General features: G+C 42.6%; 1 protein-coding gene across 1 annotated transcript; it reads left to right on the plus strand.

Moving 5' to 3' along the window:
* The first annotated feature begins 1,282 nt into the window (after positions 1-1,282).
* enc3 (ectodermal-neural cortex 3) lies at positions 1,283-15,985 on the plus strand. Its single transcript, XM_077584804.1, has 4 exons — positions 1,283-1,514; positions 4,056-5,091; positions 5,169-5,938; positions 14,890-15,985. The coding sequence occupies exons 2-3, from the start codon at positions 4,069-4,071 to the stop codon at positions 5,913-5,915; spliced, it is 1,770 nt and encodes a 589-aa protein (XP_077440930.1). The 5' UTR covers positions 1,283-1,514; positions 4,056-4,068; the 3' UTR covers positions 5,916-5,938; positions 14,890-15,985.
* Positions 15,986-18,940: the final 2,955 nt, after the last annotated feature.

Below are 18,940 nucleotides of genomic sequence, written 5' to 3' on the forward strand. Positions count from 1 at the left end.
TTATTCAGAAAATAAATAATAATTCCTGTGAAAATGAAATTAACAAAAGATAGAGTGGGTAATTTTCTAGTAGAGTGACTGCAATCACAGCTATTTTGTTGGTAGGCCGTTTCTTGCTGAAGTTTTCTGTTATCCTCATGTTTCATAAAGGAATAAGTTTTTACCCCAGGGTGTAAGAGATGGGTCTATTCTGTCCCAGGTGACGTTGATGTCCTTATTTGCTTTGTGATCATTTAGGTCAGCGATGTCAAACTTGTTTTCATCATGGGCCACATCGAAGTTAGTGGGGGGTTAACTTCACAGTTGAGTTCACATTGGGTACAGTAAGGGAACAAAACGCAAATTAAATCACAATTCTTTTGTATGAACAGAAACTGGTATAATGACATTAAAAATCAAACATCAATTGTAAATCTTTTCATTTTAGGGAAGTGCAACATCATCACTTTGTCTTCTTTTTTTTTTAAAGGAAATTAAATAATAGTTTGAACAGTCTATTCTGCTATTTAAAAAAAACACTAACAACGGGTTAGGCGATCGGCAAAATCCCTAATTAAGTCTAAACATGGTAATCTGATTAATATTGTGTTTGTGGAATACGAGTCAAGCAGCAAAATCCACCCTTTTTTATCCATCACACGAGACGGCCATTTTGCCGCTTGCTGTCAACTGAAAATGATGTCACAGATGCTCAGGGTTAAGTACCAACCAATCACGGCATACCTGTTTTCTGAAGCTGAGCTGTGATTGGTCAACTATAATGTCATTTTCAGTTGACAGCAAGTGGCAAAATGGCCGCCGCCTGAGATGGATAAAAACGAGTAGATTTTGCTGCTTAACTCGTATTCCACAAATACTATATTAACCGGAATGACTGTCTAGAATAGTGGGCGGACATACAAGGGGTGACTTCCCTTTTAAAAAATGCATTTGTTTCAAGCGGTAAGTTACATCTGTAATGCACTAGGTTTTTAAAAAATATATATATTTTTTAAACAAATGGCTTTCACCATGATGCAATGCAGTTCAAAACAACTGCAAACCACAACATGAAACATACTGAAATGGAATTATGATGAAATGTTACCGTTGCATGCGCAAGTGTACCTAATGAAAATGAAGAGTTAGTGGGTTGAGAAGAGTGGGACAAAGAATGAGAAGGCATCCTGATCCTTGAATGTGATTGGCCAAGAGCAGGGGGGGAGAGGAGGGAGGAGGAGGAGTCAGCAAACACTACAGAACGCTGCCGTGTGCTCCTCCTCCTCCTCCTCATTTACTCACTGCAGCCTGTCGTGGATCCCAAGTAGCTTCCTAACTTTTCCCTCCTCTCCTGAACTTCCCTCGGGCAAATGGCTGACAAGCCCTCCGACTGTTTAACTCGCAGAATTGTCTTAAACTGGGAAAGCTGGTTCGCTTAAAAAAAAAAAAAAAAAGTAGGAAAAACTTTATATAGTGAACTCGTCGAAAGCCGACAGAAAGAATCCGAAAGAAGCGTCGCTGCAGTTTGTTTCAAGGTAAGTTTGTGCCCACGAAACCACGCGCGGTGTTTACTTGCCTTCCCCGCATGCTTGACAAGTTGCGTCGACCCCCTCCCCGCGTCCTCATGAGCGCAATTTCACTTTTTGGGGGTGCACAAAACCCAATTGGATTTCACGCCGAGTCCGTCCACGCAAAGCCCACACAGTCCACTGAGATTCAAAAGACGACTTAATGTGATCCGGCGTGGAACAATAGATAGAATGGAAGCGAGTGGAGCTCTCAGTGCGATGCAGAGTTTATTGCTGCTTTATGGCTTTCGGCTTGGTTTGTAATTACAATGAGCAGAAATGGCTTCAAACTTGTCAAAATGGGCCAGCCTTTAGTTTGAAGGCTGCTTGCATAAGAATGTCACCCTCAACTTGTTGAAGCAGTGGTGTGATACCGTTAAAGATTCCTTTGTGGTAGCCTTGACGTTTGACTTGCATTTGAGCATGTGTCTTATGACTTTTTTTTAACAGTAAGTTATAACAACCAAACCAACTTCATTACGAAAGAAAGTTATTACACTAGTATGTATAAGGTTTTTTTTTTTGTTGCAAAAAAAGTAGAAAAATATTTTCTTTCTTATTGTTTCACAAAAAAATAGCATATAATGTTATTTAGTCCAAAAATCAAGTTACTGAATTGCATTGCGGAACACATGCACATATTTATGTGGTGGAATATGCTTGAGGGCAACACAGTGGACTTGTGGTTAGCACATCTACCTCACAGTTGAGAGGTTCTGGGTTCAAATCTCTTTACGTTTCCCCTGCTTGCATGGTTTTGCTCTGGCCACATTGCAAAAACACGCATGTTAGATTCACTAAAGACTACATTTTTCATAGGTGTGAATGTAAGACTGCGGAATGTATCACACTCAAAGTCAGCTGGGATAGGCTCCAGCTAACCCATAACTACTGAACATAAGTGAAATATAAATTTTTAAAAAAGTATGGATTATTATTTCTTGATTAAGATGTCAAATTAAAGTCATCCACTTGCATTCCAGAACATAAGAAGTTGTTTTACTGGTTGAATTACGGCAGTATTGAGTGTTAGCACGTCTGCCTCACAGTTCGGAGAAGGGTTAGATTCTCTGCTCCATACTTCCTGTGTGGCGTTGGAAGATATTTGGAGTGATACTTTAGCCTTGAGGCATTTTTGGCAACTATTTTTAATAGTGTTGTGAAGTGTGTTTACATAGAAAGTGTACATAATAAATGATATTTTATATTCATTGAATTGGGACAGGGTACATATTACGCCCAACCCTTTATCCAAAGATGAATAAAGGTGTTGAGTTTGAGTGGGGAAAAGGTGGAGAGCCCACTGAACCTGAAAGAGTCTGCATTAAAGTCCTTACGGTGATATGATGTGATATAACATGACATGTGGTCTTATACATTTTTTTTTAAGCACCGCATATGTCGAATTCAACAACTTCGGGGAACCTTTTGCACTTTTACGGTACTGCGTTTTTAGAAGAATATACATTACTGTTGTTGACAAGAATTTACACGTTGCCATCATATGTACTAATTGTGTACCTGGTTGACCCTGATTAAGGTCTGTGAATTAATGAAGGTAGACTGAATCTCAAGGGACATAAATGGACTATAACTATACCAGTAACCTAACAAACACTATACTGTAGTGTATTGTACTCTTACGGGTGCAATGCTTTGTCACTGGGATGTTTGCCTGTAATGTACTGCTTTTCTGGCTTGACGCTTGACTTTAACAGCTTGGAACCATGCCTGGACCATATTGGTCCTGGAAAGGGCACACAGAAAGTTACCTTGGAGTCAAATAATTGGCCCAGTTATTGGAGACTGCACTGAAGTCTGAGAAATTGACTGCTGTCTATTTCTGACAGGTTTTAAAACACTGCCTGTAGTTGGAGAGCCAGCAGGGTAATTCATTGGCTGTCACAGTGGCTGGATTTGACTCACAGGCTTGAAATGTTTATAGGGGTGGAAAAATGTGATATAAGAAGGCACACCGGTGTCATGAGTAACAGGGGTGTGTGTGTGAAGGCCAGTTGTTTGGACGTTCTAATGGGTTTATTGATATTTGCGGGAGTGCTCTCGAGTCGGCTTGCCTTTTAACTCCTTGAAGGCTAAAGTTCATTTCCGTAGTAACACATCAAGCAGAGTTTTATTACTGCCTAACAACATGCTGTTGGCAACTACCTTTTTGTGTTTGATCAGGAAGGTAAGTGTTCGTACATGTGTTAACTTTGTAGCATACATAAGGTGTTGTTCGATTATTGACAGTACATAAAACTTTCAAGGGTACAAACAACGAGCCATCAAGTAGTTTGCGCAGCAGTAAGAGAGTATGTCGTCACATGGCAAAAGCCAAGCTCAGTGCTTACTGTTTATTGGCGTAGAACTTTTTCATACAAATATTCACTGGACGATACCACCCTTAGGTTATTAATTAATGTATAAATTCAGGTTACACCGCCGCTGTATAAAGTGAACACTGGACTCCCTATTATCTTTCATTTCTGCCTTTTTATTCCTCCCCAGCTTCAAATTCAAAATGTCCGTCACTAGCCACGAAAACCGAAAGTCTCGCTCCAGCTCCGGCTCCATGAACATCCAACTGTTTCACAAGACGTCGCACGCTGACAGCCTCCTAACCCAGCTCAACTTACTTCGCAAGCGTAAAGTCTTCACAGATGTTGTCCTGAAAGCCGGTAACCGGGCCTTCCCCTGCCACCGGGCCGTCCTGGCCTCATGTAGTCGATACTTCGAGGCCATGTTCAGTGGCGGACTGAGGGAGAGCCGTGACGCCGAAGTCAACTTCCACGACTCTCTCCACCCGGAGGTGCTGGAGCTGCTGCTAGACTACGCTTACTCGGCCCGAATCCTCATCAACGAGGAAAATGCAGAGTCTCTGCTCGAGGCCGGTGATATGCTTCAGTTCCATGACATCAGGGATGCGGCGTCGGAGTTTCTAGAAAAGAATCTCCACCAGTCCAACTGTCTGGGTATGATGCTGCTGTCAGACGCCCATCAGTGCCAGAGACTGTACGAGCTGTCGTGGAGCATGTGTCTGGCAAACTTCGCCACCCTCTACAAAACCGAGGACTTCCTGAACCTACCAAGAGACAAAGTGAGCGAACTGATCCTCAGCGAAGAGCTGGAGGTCGAGGACGAGAGCCTGGTGTACGAGGCCGTGATCGATTGGGTCAAGGCCGACATGGAGCAGAGGCACAGCGAGCTTCCGGAGCTGCTGCGCTGTGTCCGTCTGGCGCTTCTACCCGAGACGTACCTCCTCAACAACGTGGCTTCAGAGGAGCTGGTCATGTGTCACAAAGTGGGTCGAGAAATCGTGGAAGATGCCGTGCGGTGCAAGATGAGGATCCTCCAGAATGACGGCATCGTGACGGGATTCTGTGCACGGCCCAGAAAAGTCAGCCAGGCCCTGTTGCTGCTGGGAGGACAAACCTTCATGTGCGACAAAGTCTATGTGATTGACAACAAGACCAAAGAGATCACCCCCAAAACTGACATCCCGAGTCCTCGAAAGGAATGCAGCGCCTGCGCCATCGGTTGTAAGGTAAGACGATTGTGCAAGATGTATCTGAGCATTTGAGATCTTGAAAAATTGTTTAAGATCCGCTCCTTGTGTTGCAGGTATATGTCACTGGAGGGCGTGGCTCTGAAAACGGGGCCTCTAAAGATGTCTGGACCTACGACACTTTGCACGACGAGTGGTCCAAAGCGGCGCCCATGTTAGTAGCCAGATTTGGACACGGCTCAGCAGAGCTGGACCACATGCTTTACGTGGTGGGAGGACACACTTCTCTCGCAGGATCCTTTCCGGCCTCCCCGTCCGTGTCACTGAAGCAGGTGGAGCAGTACGACCCGCAGACCAATAAATGGACGCTGGTGGCTCCGCTCAGAGAAGGCGTGAGCAACGCCGCTGTTGTCGGTGCTAAAAACAAGCTGTTTGCCTTTGGAGGGACCAGCGTCAACAGAGACAAATATCCCAAGGTCCAGTGCTTTGACCCCTGTCAGAACCGGTGGTCAGTTCCTGCGTCGTGTCCGCAGCTTTGGCGCTACACGGCGGCGGCGGTGGTCGGAAACCACGTCGTCGTAATCGGGGGCGACACGGAATTCTCGGCTAGCTCTGCGTACCGCTTCAACAGCGAGACGTACCAGTGGTCCAAGTTCGGCGACGTGACTGCCAAACGGATCAGCTGCCATGCAGTGGCATCGGGAAACAGACTATACGTGGTTGGGGGGTACTTTGGGGCTCAAAGGTGCAAGACCCTAGACTGCTATGACCCATCTTCGGACACTTGGGGCAGCGTGACCAGCGTTCCTTACTCACTCATTCCCACAGCCTTCGTCAGCACATGGAAGTACCTGTCAGCCTAGAAGCGCACGTTGAACTTCAGACGGTGAGTAGTTCTAGTCTCCAAAAACACTTCACATGGTCTCAGGTGAATGAATGTCAGTTTGAGCCGGTCTAGGCCAGTTTCCAAGCCTGCACTGTTGCCAGGGTTGCTACTGGTTACAGTTACATGTCATCTAGCCGCTGTGGTGACCGGGTGTTGGATAAACACGCTGGTCTGCAGAGCTGGAGGAATGTCAGCGGCGTTGCTAATTACAGAGCGGAGCGCTGCAACACAGGACCTCTGTCATTGGTCCAGGCCTGTGCGTGTAGTGCCAGGTAGATGAATGAGAAGGCACCATCAGTCAGGATTCCGCACTCAGAATCCTACAGGCTAGAAGATGGAATGTTTAGGGCTTGGGTGTACAGTGAACGCCCGTTAATTGGGGGATACATTCCAGACCCACCTACAACGGCTGAAAATCTGCGATATACAGAGACCATATAAAAAAATGTTTACTATCCCACAACAAATATACATTCATGAAAACGCACTTTTTGAAGTATTCCATAGCACCCATTTTCATTCCTGCTCACACAATTGTTTTAATAACGCAATTTTATTCATAAAGCAACCGTCGCAAACAAGGTGCTGTACATGGAGTCATGCAATAAAGACAGGTAAAAGAAAATACATTAATATAATAAGTAGGTAGAGAAATAGAATAACTAACAAATTAATGACACAAGAAGTAGGTAAGTCAATAAGTAAATATAAAATATCAATATTAAAAACACAAAATGCAGAGTAGGCTGCACGGTGGCTGACTGGTTAGCACGTCCGCCTCCCAGTGCAGAGGACGTGAGATCGAGTCCAGGCTTCGGCCTTCCTGGGTGGAGTTTGCATGTTCTACCCGTGCCTGTGTGGGTTTTTTCCAGGTACATTGTATATTTAACCACCATAATGTTCGACCAAACCATCTAGTTCTGTCTGAAAGGCCGCTAGCTTAATGATAACATGTAAAAATACAATACAACGCTCTAGACAGACTTACAGAAATTAGCATAAGTGTTACAGTATTTCTAAACAGTTTTCAGCACAGTTCAAGTTAACTGTAAAATTGAAATATTGAACAACATTGTTCAATCAAACCATATAATTTGGTCTGAAAGTCCGCTAGCTCAATGATAATTAATTATGTGAAATGCTACAGCCTGACTAACACAAACTAGCTTAGCTGTCACAGTAATTCTTAACATTTGTCACTCCAAGTTCAAGTTCACTATAAAACCGATATATTGAACACATTCAACATAAACATTGTATATTTAACCACCATAATGTTCGACCAAACCATCTAGTTCTGTCTGAAAGGCCGCTAGCTTAATGATAACATATAAAAATTATAATAAAACGCTCTAGACAGACTTACAGAAATTAGCATAAGTGTTACAGTATTTCTAAACAGTTTTCAGCACAGTTCAAGTTAACTGTAAAATTGAAATATTGAACAAATTTGATATAAACATCGTATATTTAACCACTACAACTTGCAACCAAACCATCAAATTTTGTCTGAAAGTACGCTAGCTTAACGATAACGTGCCCGACATGCTATTGACAGAAAATAGCATCGTTTTGTCCGGACAATGTCAATCAATCATTTCTATTAGTCGCTGATCCATGAAATTCTTCAGTGAGCGCCACATATTCACTCCCTCAATTGAAGGGAAACTGCTTGTGCAACTCACCGGAGTCGCATTTAAAAAGACGGCAGCGCCATTTTATTGTTGGTTGGCGGTTTGTGTTTATTGATCATTTAAGTTGAAAGTAAACTGGAGGCGGGGTTTTATTACGATGACGAAAGTCATTCAGCTGCACGCGCGTGCACTTAAGGTTTATGTGCTGTTGATTCATTGGTTTTGAAGGATTGGTTTATTTTGATCTCAGCCCATCATTTTTTTACTCTATCTTTCTTTTCTTACTTAAAAGCTCTTTTGTGCATAGAAAACCTTTGATCTTCTATAAGTGCAGAGTGTATGTAATGTAAATAACAATTCCCTCTGTGTTATGCCTTTCCTATAGGCATGTTATTTTCACTTTGACAGATCGTTTTCGGGGACTTGAGAACGACCACATTTTTTTCAGTCTGGTAAACAAGATTGTAACTTCCATACGGGCGTGTTGTGCGATGCCAAGACGGTGACGTATAGCTGAGTGCGAGCGAGGGCGTCTGCTGCGCCGCCTGTACACAGCTGGTTGGGGTGTGAGCTGAAGTAAGGGGGAGGGGGGGGGGGGGCATAGCATGACTGCTGCTGAGGACCACGGTCTCTGTGGCACACATTTTGGTTTGTGGGGGCATGGTTGGAGACAGACAGGCTGGCTTAGGAAAGATCAAGGCACCGCGTCCCTCTGCAGTTACCGTGGCGACCGCCCCCAATGCCTTTGTTTGATTACAGCAGAGAAGGGGTAAGAAGCAGCAGAGATCTGCAGAGGGCTTACTTGTTGACGCAGGAGAATAGAAGTCTGTGTATGCACTGTTGTTGTTTTTTATTTTTGCGTGGCAAAGAAATAAAATAAAACTACACACACAGAAGGAGTTGCACGTGCAGCACAAGTAAGACCAGAAGGAGCAAAGCTATATTTTGCCCACTTTGGCAGTTGAGACTAATGCCTGCCTAAAAATACTTAGCTCCAGAGGCTGTCAACTTTCAGCTGGGGTCAGAGAGGCAGAATAATTGTGTGTCTGTAGTGCTTGCATGTGTTTCATTTAATGTTTATGGCAGGGTTGAAAACCTCCACTCAGCTGTTTATGTACTGGATTTGTGCTTTTGTGCACTTGTGAAACTTTTGCCGATCAATGTTTTTCTCTTTCTCTCTCGTTGGCTCGCTCTCAAACACACATGTACGCACAAAGACACACACACAAATGTACACAGATACGCAGGGAGCTGCATTGCTGACATTGCCTGTCCTTAAAAAAAAAAAAAATTGAAAAAAGAGCCACCTAACCTTACGCTAATTTGGGAGGAATGAAGGTGTGGCCTGAATTCCTAATAGTAAAGATGTGAGGATGTTCGATACCACTTTTTTTTTTGACCAATACCAAGTACAAATACCACTCGTACTTTTAAGACATTTAAAAAAAATCATAAAATTACATCATTTTAAAGAAAGACCTTTATAACCCAATATTACATTTTTCCTTAAAATTGCATGAAATTAATAGCAAATTTCTATTCTTGTACTTTTCGCCATCCCAAGTCATTGTCTATCCATCTGGTGTCTTTCATGTTTGTCTCCATTTGTATGGCAGGTAAGATTTGATTTTGGTTAACTTAATTGGTGAGGTAAACCCTGGACTGGCCGCCAATCTATCACAGGTCACATCCAAACTATTTTAGAACCCAACATGCATGTTCTTGTACTGGGGGAGGAAGCCTGCATTCCTGTATAAAACTAACACAGAACATGCAAACGACAAACAGGAAGTTGACTTGCAACAAATTGTGAGCCAGCTGTGCTAACTAACATCTTTGAAGGAAAGGAAAATTGACAGTATTAAATGTAGATTTTCTAAAAAAGCAGCATGAGTAGAAGTAGTCTATTAATAAACAAAGGCAAAATGATTACATAGTATTGCTTAAGGCGCAGGGTGGGACGAACAAAGAGCAGATTTGAACTACAAGCTAGTTTGCTTGAGGCAGTTACTAACTGAAAACTGACAAAAAACGGACAAAAAACGGACATTTTTGTCCAGCCTGGAGCCTGAATAAGCAAACATTTGAAACTGAGTCTCCAAGTGAAAGTTTTTTGAAAACAGCGCTCTAAATATTGAAACTGTCCATCTGAAAAAACAAAGGACATTCGGAAGAGTTCAACGTGTACACGCATGAGTCACAACAAAAGCAATTATGGAGGAAGACCACTTCTCCAGCAAAGTTTACATTTACTACATTTGTTACTATGCTGAAGTCACATCACCGACTCTCAAATGGGAAATCGAAGCATGATATTCTGATTAATACTTCATTTGTGGAGCATAAATGAAGTAGCAAAATCCATCCCAGGGAGCGGCCATTTTGCAACTTGCTGTTGACTGAAAATGACATCATACTGGCGGAGATGGATAAAAACGGATGGATTTTTCTGCTTAATTCATATTCCACAAACCCAGTAGTCATCAGAATGATGTGTTTAGATTAGTGGGGGCAGGAACATTTTTGGTTTTACCTCCACTTTTAACTCATCTGCTCCCAAAAACGTATAAAAACGTTCAATTTTAAATAGTGCCATGGTCCCCAAAAACGTATTTATACATTTATTATGTTTTTTTTTTAAGTTAAAGCAATCAGGCTTTGATGCTGCCTCTGACCTGAAGAGGTCGCTTAATGCAATGGTGGTTATTACAAAAAACGGCCAGCAGGTGGCAGCAGAGTATAAGAGATCGACCAGGGCCATGTTGCAACAAGCTATTTTCCCCAAGTGTTTTCAACAGATTTGTGAATCATGATGAAACTTAACTATGATACAATGCTAATTGCTGCAAAACAGAAACGGATACAAATATACATTTTTTCTGATGAAAGAAGAGACTAATCTTTCTTTTGGTAGGTTCCATGTTTTTTTTGCAATAGAACACAAAATTCTGTGGGCCTTGTGAAATCAGTCAAAATCCAGTAAGACAGGAGCGAAGGGGGTTGCTTCAGTGAAAATAGCTGGGAGTGAATGAGTTAATATGTGCTCAGTTTCTGATACTAACTAGCCTTTGAGCAGACGGGATGCAACCAGACGTGCGTGCGTAAAGTTCAACACAATGTCCCCCTTGGAACCAGTCAACTGTCACAAGCTCACAAATGACTGTTATCTACGCTTTGGCTTTTGTCTCTCGAACCCCGTTACACCCCACTCATGGCCTCTTGTCACATCAAAATGACAAACATAAGCGCCACTTTAACGGCTTCAACGGACGCCGTATGATGGAGTACACCTGGCGGGGGCAGAGGTCGCCCGAGGGGAGTCGTCGGCGAGGTCGCGTCGTCCCAAGGCAGCTGCTGTAAAACGGAAAGGTCACAGTGGGATCAGGGAGGAACGCCGAGACCCCCCCCTCACTCAATGCTAATGTTTTATTAATGCCGCCCTGTGAGGGCCACTAGGAGCCCAAAGTGAATGAGGCTTTTATAATTGCCACACACACGTAGTTAGGAGCACGTGCACACACACTTGGCGTGTGTCCCTTGAGTAATCAATCTGCTGATTTGCATAATTCTAATGGACTTTTTATTAGGCTTTTCTCGGGGCTGTAAGTAAGAGAAAGGGAGAGCGGAGAAGATGCTTCAAATGGCTGAATAATCGCCCGCGCTAATTTGATTAGATCCTCAAAAAGCGCCGAGCCGTCATACAGTTCCAGAGGCCTCTCCGGGGGGAGCCAGCTGGCATGAGCCCAAAGTGTGTTTGTGCCTGGTAATTCATCTTCAATTGCGTAATATTTGCGCCTCTGAAGTGGTACCCGAAGTGGCGCGTATTGAGTTACAGAGGCTCTCTTTGTTGCGCTCTTCTACCTCAAGGATGCCCCATTCGCCTGTTGCAGCTGCACCGAGACCCCCGGCCCGACACTCTTTTACTGCACGAACAACACAAACGCATGTACAAGAAGGGCAATACAGTGGAATATTCGCCAGGAGGTGATTAGTAACCATGGCACGGGCCTTGCTGGACACGAAGAATAAAGACGCAGCTGTAACTTCAATAAAGTTAGAAACTATGGAGATGAGTGCCATTGTGTACAGAAATCTAAATATGATCCGAGTGGGTTATTTTAGTTAACAAAAAGTAACGGAAAAAAAACAACTAAAATTCAAAAACAATTATATTAACGAAATAAAATAAAAACGAAAATGTTATGTTTACAAAACTAACGATAATTATAGCAAAAATGTCTCTTGTTTTAGTCTTTGGTAATTCATTTAATACATGAGCCTTTGGGGATGATTTTAAATGTGATTTTAAGCATGTTTATTTCGATATTAACCCGGACGAAGGACATTTGAAAGTGTGTCACACAGAAGTGACGTCATCCAAGCGGCAGCCAATAGAAAAGCACGTTCAGATGACGTCACTTCTCGGCGACAATTTTGCGTGCTTGACCGGCTCTGCTCACCTGCTTATTCGTTTAACTGAGCCGAAATGCAATGCTAGGTAAGAAATACGTTACTTTAGTTTTTTTTTTCATTTTACAACGGTGTTTATTAAATATTGCGCACAAGTAATACACATAAAAAAACTATCCTGAAACTAACTAATCTCTTCTTCTTTTTTTTTTTATAACTGAAATTAATAAAAACTAACAGAACCACCCTAAAAACTACTTAAAATAAAACTCAGAAAAAAATAAAAACTAATTAAAATGAAAATTCCAAAACTATAGAAACCCTTTAATGGTTACCTACTTGTCAGTAGTCTACATCGTATTGTACCTTTTTCGAATTTTCTTCAGGGGCAGTCCAGTGGATTTAGAGATTTGGGTTACTTTCTTGTCTATGGCTTTCCTTACAGCTATGCTAACAGTTTCTACAGGCAATGTTTTTGGGTGTGGATTAGGCTTCCTTCAACTACTTCCTATAATAAGCCTAAGAAGTTAGATAATGCTTTTAATTCTAATTAGCTTTGAATTTAGCAAGGGTTCACCTCAGCGTGTACTCCGAGAGATCACAGGGGTCGTTCGGAGGATCACAGCGCTGATACGTACACACACACACACACATGCTGGCATGTTTTTACTTTGTAGTGTTTGTTGTTAATAGGCCAAAAAAAGTGCAGTAGGCGAACTAATAAATTGGGTGATTTTGTCACTCAGTAAAAGCATTTAGGAGTGAAAACAGACTTGTCACCATCTCCACATTGATAGGGTAGAAAATGAAAGACGGCTAGCGGAGTATAAAGAGTGATGACTCTTGTTATTAAAAAGTAATGATGGCCGTCACTCAGTAAAGTACTAAGGAGTGAGAAGCAGCTTTGTCATCATCTCCGCTTGAGAAAGATTAAAAGTGTAGTCGAAGCGCTTGACAAGAGCAGGCATTATTAATACGTGTACCCAAAGTTGACCCAAGTTTTGGACTATTTTCTGACATTTTACTATAAACGGGGCACGTGTTCTGCACGGCATTCAGCAGAGGCTGGCTTAAGCTCGCCACATTGGTCGCTGGTTGCTAAGTGACCAAATGGGAAGTGGCCTGGCGCCTCGTCCCTTTTGTTTACAACTTGGCAATATGGGGTTGTCACCAGATGTGGCTTTACTTTCACGAAGTACGAGGAGATGAGCAGGAACAAGAAAATGGGAATGGGTTAATCCGTGGCAGGATCTTGGGAGAATTTCTGCGAGCTACGGATATTTGGAGAGCGCTTCGAGGTGTCCACCGATTGTCCGGCGTGAACAACAATGAAGCGACAAAAGCAACCGCACTCAAACAGGTCGAGATTAGAGAGCAAGCGCTCATCCGCCGACAAACGACGATAATTAGGGGTAAACATTGCGTTCCTCCCTCGGAATATCCAGTGGAACATTCCATCTTAACTGCAGGGCACTCAAGCTATCTGCGGTGGCAGCTGGAGATCAGAGATGCCAGATATTTAACAAGAGTTGTGAAAATGGTGCTCAACTGCTGCAGGAATGTTAACACGGATCCAAGGGGGGAGGGGGAGGGGGGGGCTTCATGTACTGGCCAGTTGCAGCAGATGTTTTTTTTTTTGAATTTTTTTTTACAGAAGATCATTACCTCTTCCAAGGACTGCATTAGCAGGATTATGCAAAAATCCATTTCCACATCATTAGATTTTGGAGAGAAGTGAAGATCCACATATTTAGTCACAATTTCTAGCTGTTTTGGATGCTTCTAAAAAATTCCATTCTTTTATTTTTACAATAGCTCAGTAACTTTTTTTTAGTCTTTCTTCTGCTTAATGTCCAGGGCCCCGTGACCCTCGACACGATAAGTGTTTTTCTTTTATCCATTGGAATGCCTGGAAACAGCTCTTCTCATTGCTGTTTGATTCCATTGGTAAAAGCAGGTAGTATGAGCCTGGTACTGTTTCTGGTACGAGATTCCACATGGATGATGTAACTGTTGTTGATCACACACTAGTGAAACAGATTTGTCACAGTCGCATTAGGGATACACATGCTAATGAAAACATAGCTGAAGACTGCTAGCATGTCCGGATAGGACGGATGGGTTTAACGTAGTGGTTTTTTTTCTTTAGTTTTTGTGTTCATTCTGAAAGAGGCTACTAGACGCCACCAAAACGCAGTCTGAATAGGAAAGTAGTACAATAAGTCGGTGTCACGGAAGTATGTTGAAGTGATACATGTGGTTTGAGAAACTAGCTTTAGCTAAGTTTAGCCTTGGCTGTTTGAGAAAGGAGTAGTGTTAGGGATAATGATATTAAAATTGTTGTGGCTCAAATTTTGTGATATGTTTACGGTTTGTTTACTATCAACATAGGCAATTGTAAACATTTGGGAGGGAAGATATTCATATGTTTTTGCTATTTGCGGCAGGGCTCAGATCTCCTTCCCCATGGGGCTTACTGTACTATTTTGAAATGGAAAACGGACCTCGGATTATGTTTAAATCTATTTCAAGAGGGAATTTTTTAGATATTTTGCGCCATACTAACAAAATTCACACATTTCAGAGTTGATCTAAAATGTTTCCTGGCTCTACACTAAAGTCCTTGTGATTTTCGTTCTTTACACAAAAGAGTACTGTAGTGTATTTAATAGCGATCCGCACGCCAGGCTGGGGCGCCTTCATCGCACATTCCTCCGGGGAAGCGGTTCGGTGGCGCCGTTGACGCTGGCTACGCCTTACGAGCCGATGCTAAGCTGTATAGAATGTCTCTTTGACAAGCTGACGGGAGACCTGGAGGCCTCCGCGCATTCTTGTGTGGTCATGTACCCTCGCTGGGCCGTCACCGGACCGGAACATTAATCTCCTTCTTTCACCTTCTCTCCACAGCAACGAGGATGAAGGGCCCCGTGTGTTCCCCCGCCGGCGTTCCCGGTATCGTCAACATTGGACTGGCTGGATTCCTGGAAAGTGAAGACTGAAAGAGCGTCTTCATCGCCTCCTTCCACCGGATGTGTTTACCCAGACCGTCTTGTGTAACTTTCCCATGTAGCCCCTAAGCCGGTGCGGTTGCCATGCACTCTTTGGAGCACGCGAAGCGCAGCCAGGGGAGGCCCCGGAGCAGAACGCTCCATAACTTAACGCCTAATGTTTGACTGAAGTCCTGCAACATTTAGCCCAAAAAAGCAAGTCCTCGCTTCCTCCTTCCTCGTCACACTGGGTTTTCACTCAGGTGTAACGTATCAAACTGCTGACTGATTGACTGACTCCATCGGAACCTTGCGTTGGCAGACGTGCGCAAAAAAGTGGACGATTGTATGCACAGTACGACTCTTCCTGACTCTATTTTTTAGACGTTGGACTTGGGCTTCCCTCAATTTTGGCCAGCTTAAATTTGGATCTTCCTCCTGAAGTGAGAAATACAAGCTGGCAAAGCCCATTCCAGCTGAAGAAGTTACTTATTTTTGTGCGTCTCAGGGTTATGTATATTTTTTGTACTGCATGAAGAGGCATGAACTATATTCGCTCTCGAATGACGACCTCTTTATTGTCTGTCTTTAACAAGGCTCTTCTTTGTGTGAATGTACAAGTTTCATGACAAAGGTTTTTTTTAGGTGACATCTGCGGTGTTTTTCCAACTGAAAGTTCAAAAGTGTGCTTCTTATAGCGGCAGTCATATTGGAAATGCAGACGCTGCCAAAACCTGACTAGTAAAACTCCCAATTTATTTATAGCTACTGTATCATGTTTTTCCCCCCATTTTACATTTGTGCATCTTAAATAGATTGACAAAGTTTTTATATTTTCTTAATAATTCTTTTTTTTTTTGCACACTTTGTACGAGCTCTCTTCGTGGTCTTAACTTTATTGCGTGTTTGTCTTAACTTTTGAATCAAGCTAACTTAATTTGATCAGACATGCTGATAGACAGTCTTGTTACTTCCCTTCCTCTTAATGTCAATAAAGTACTATCCTGTTAAAAGCAGCGTCCTTGTTTGTCATGTGTTTTCCAAATTTCCATGCTTGGAATTAGGCAGCTCAAGAGGCCTCATCATCAATCACACAAAGCAAGCAATAAGCAAACGTGGAGAGCCATGTAAACCATGCGGCACACATTTGGACAATTATTTTACCATGTTGCCTTTATACTACGGAAGTGTGGACATTTTTGCAAATATGTTTCAACGTACTTGTAGGCTAAATGCTAAAAACAGCATTTTACCCATAATGCCACGAGAGACTTGCGCATACGCAGTGGCATGGGAATAAATGCCAAATAATATTCCGTACTTAATTTTCCAAAATATTGGTATAATGCAGGCCAAATGGTAAAAAAGGTTTTTTATTTATTTATTTTTTACTTGCGCCAATCAATAACCCAAAACAATATGGGGAAAAAATGTTTTTAGCATTTAGCCTATAAGTGCGTTCGAGTGTATTTGCCAGTCCGAAATATTTACTCTGCATTGGCAATTCTATGCTTCCATATTGTACAGCACCACAATAGATTTAAAAATAAACCTAAAATGTGAATTTGAGGATTGTTCTATCATCTCCAACTATAGACACACCAGAAATGAAATTCTGTCCAGTCAGAATGTTCACGTTATTTGCAAGTCGCGCACACGGGGATTTGAATATTAAATGTAAATTCCCTCCGTGTATGTTGTCTGAGTGCTGTGAAATCACGCTCTAAATATTTAAACAACTCAAATGCAGCTCACTTAAAAGCCGCCTATAGGTTACACAACAGGCCCTAAATGAAATCCCAAAGTTTAAGGCCAATAACTGGAGCGAGCGGTGTGATGCAAGTTTAAATGTTTTTCAAGAGCGCCGTGGCAGACTGGGACTGTTAATTGGATGTAAACAAGAGGCGGCTCTGAAAATCCCCTAGTAAAGCTGCGACATTATGCCAGGAGCGGCCCACGCTCAGTGAAGCGTGTGGACGGACGTGTTCATGCCAGTGTGGGTCACTTCAGTTAGGTTTAATATAAACACAAAATATTTGTTCATATTTCTTATACAATTGCTTGGTTTTAACTCAAATGATCTTAACGTATTGAGAACATTCTGCATAGACGCTACCAGAGAAAAACACACAGTAGTGTACAATGCCAGAAAAAGCCTACTAGAACATCTAGTTAATCAGAGGCAATAGACGGTACTAATATAATTAATGAAGGGTGAACTTTTAAATTGCTAAAAGTTCACAAACAAATTTATAAAATAGCCAAATTGGTTTCTGGGTAATTTTTGGGCAAAAAGTTGACAAATCTAGCTACAAACGTGCTAATTTGGGATAAACGGGTGCAGGCACTCAACAAAGCTTCATACATGGATTCTTTAAGACAATGCAGAAGAAGATGAAACATGCCTGTTTGAAAAGAAGAGTGGGGGGTATACCGGGAGGGGGGGTGGCAGGACTGCCGGGCCAGTAAATGGCTCCTATTGTGATGCAAACTGCGCAAAGCGAGCAATTTCAAACCCAACTCGCCGACAACGCCATTAACCAGCGTGAAGAAATAGTCATTTGAACGTCGGCTGCAGACAAAAGAACATCAGAGGCCGGCAAAACAAAACCAAAATAATAGGGGGTTGGGGGGCACTAACTGCCGGAACAATCTGTGCATATAGGAAGGCAAGGGGGGGTGATTTTGTACATGTATGAGGTGGGCGGAGCCTAGTTTGGACTTCTTGTTAAAGGAAGCAACGAGGCGGAACGGACAACAGACTTTTGCACGCCCAAATATTGGTGTGGTCTGCTGGCCTGAGACCCCCAGCTGGGCCTTCCCCCCCCGCCTGTCTCGTGCGGACACAAAGACGCCTTGATGAGGCCACAATGAACGTCTTCGCTGTCCCTTGGGGGGGTTGATGCGTCCATCATTGATGGTGGATCAATGTGCACCTTCTGGCCAAAACAGATTGGGTGTCTGATGTCTTCTAAATTCGAGGCAGCCCGTAGTTCAATGTGTTTGGTGACAAGGAGGTCAGCAAAGTATGGAAATTTGGTGGAGTGGCATCAGGCCACTCCCTCTGATCTCTGTGGGCGTATCTGCGGAATGAGTAAAACCATGACCCGCTTAACTGTCAACTGTCAATCAAATACCACTGATACAACCAGGAAAAATGGATGCTAAGTCATCGTCGCTACTTCTTTATGCCTACACTACCTATACATGTTTAGGCTATACATATATATATATACACTTAAATTCTCCTGAGACTGGAATAAAAAAAATTAAACCCGAATAAGACCCCTGAGGTACCCCTTTTCTAACCGGAATATTTGGTCATATAAACACGTATCAGGTTACCCCCTTCGAACTGAACTTTAGCTAATGTTCTGCGCAAGCTCTATTCACAAGGAATCATGGTCTCAACTACTTGTTTACACGGCGGCCATTTTACGTTGCCACTCGCTAAACGAGCCTAATCTAAGTGAGTTCTCTGTGGTGTTTTTACATTATTTTCTGTCTCTGCGACGAAAATGCCCACAGTGTGTATATACACATACTACGACGGCGTATTAGGGCCACGTCTAATTTATTAATTTTTTTAGAGGGCGGGAGCAATATTCCAAGAAAAAAACATGCAAATTTGCCACTTTATAAAAAACAACAACTAAGAAACCTATGAGGAATACATGTAAGCTTACTACTCGGATGTTTGTGCCAATACTTTTCGGTCGGGTTTTCAAATAAGGAGATAGTAATTGCTTTAGCAGAGATTAACCATATGATGTTAAGCATTCGCTTTTTGAAGCGGTGCGTACGGCCAGCGACAAAGACGCCTCACAATGTCCACACACTGAGGATCAAGTATTTAAGTTAATTTGTTGAAATGTATATTGACATGTACACGTTCATACATATATATATATTTTTTTGTACAAGTATCTAAGTTGATGTGTCGAATCTGCCGCTCTCCGTCATTCACTTGC

This window comes from Vanacampus margaritifer, chromosome 13 (genome assembly GCF_051991255.1).
Source record: "Vanacampus margaritifer isolate UIUO_Vmar chromosome 13, RoL_Vmar_1.0, whole genome shotgun sequence".
NCBI classification, from domain to species: Eukaryota; Metazoa; Chordata; class Actinopteri; order Syngnathiformes; family Syngnathidae; genus Vanacampus; species Vanacampus margaritifer.

Bases quoted from the DNA above. Each gene is read 5' to 3' on its own strand.
- enc3 (XM_077584804.1), top strand. From the start codon at position 4,069: ATGTCCGTCACTAGCCACGAAAACCGAAAGTCTCGCTCCAGCTCCGGC. The intron at 5,092-5,168 runs GTAAGACGATTG...CTTGTGTTGCAG, and splicing joins CCTGCGCCATCGGTTGTAAG to GTATATGTCACTGGAGGGCG.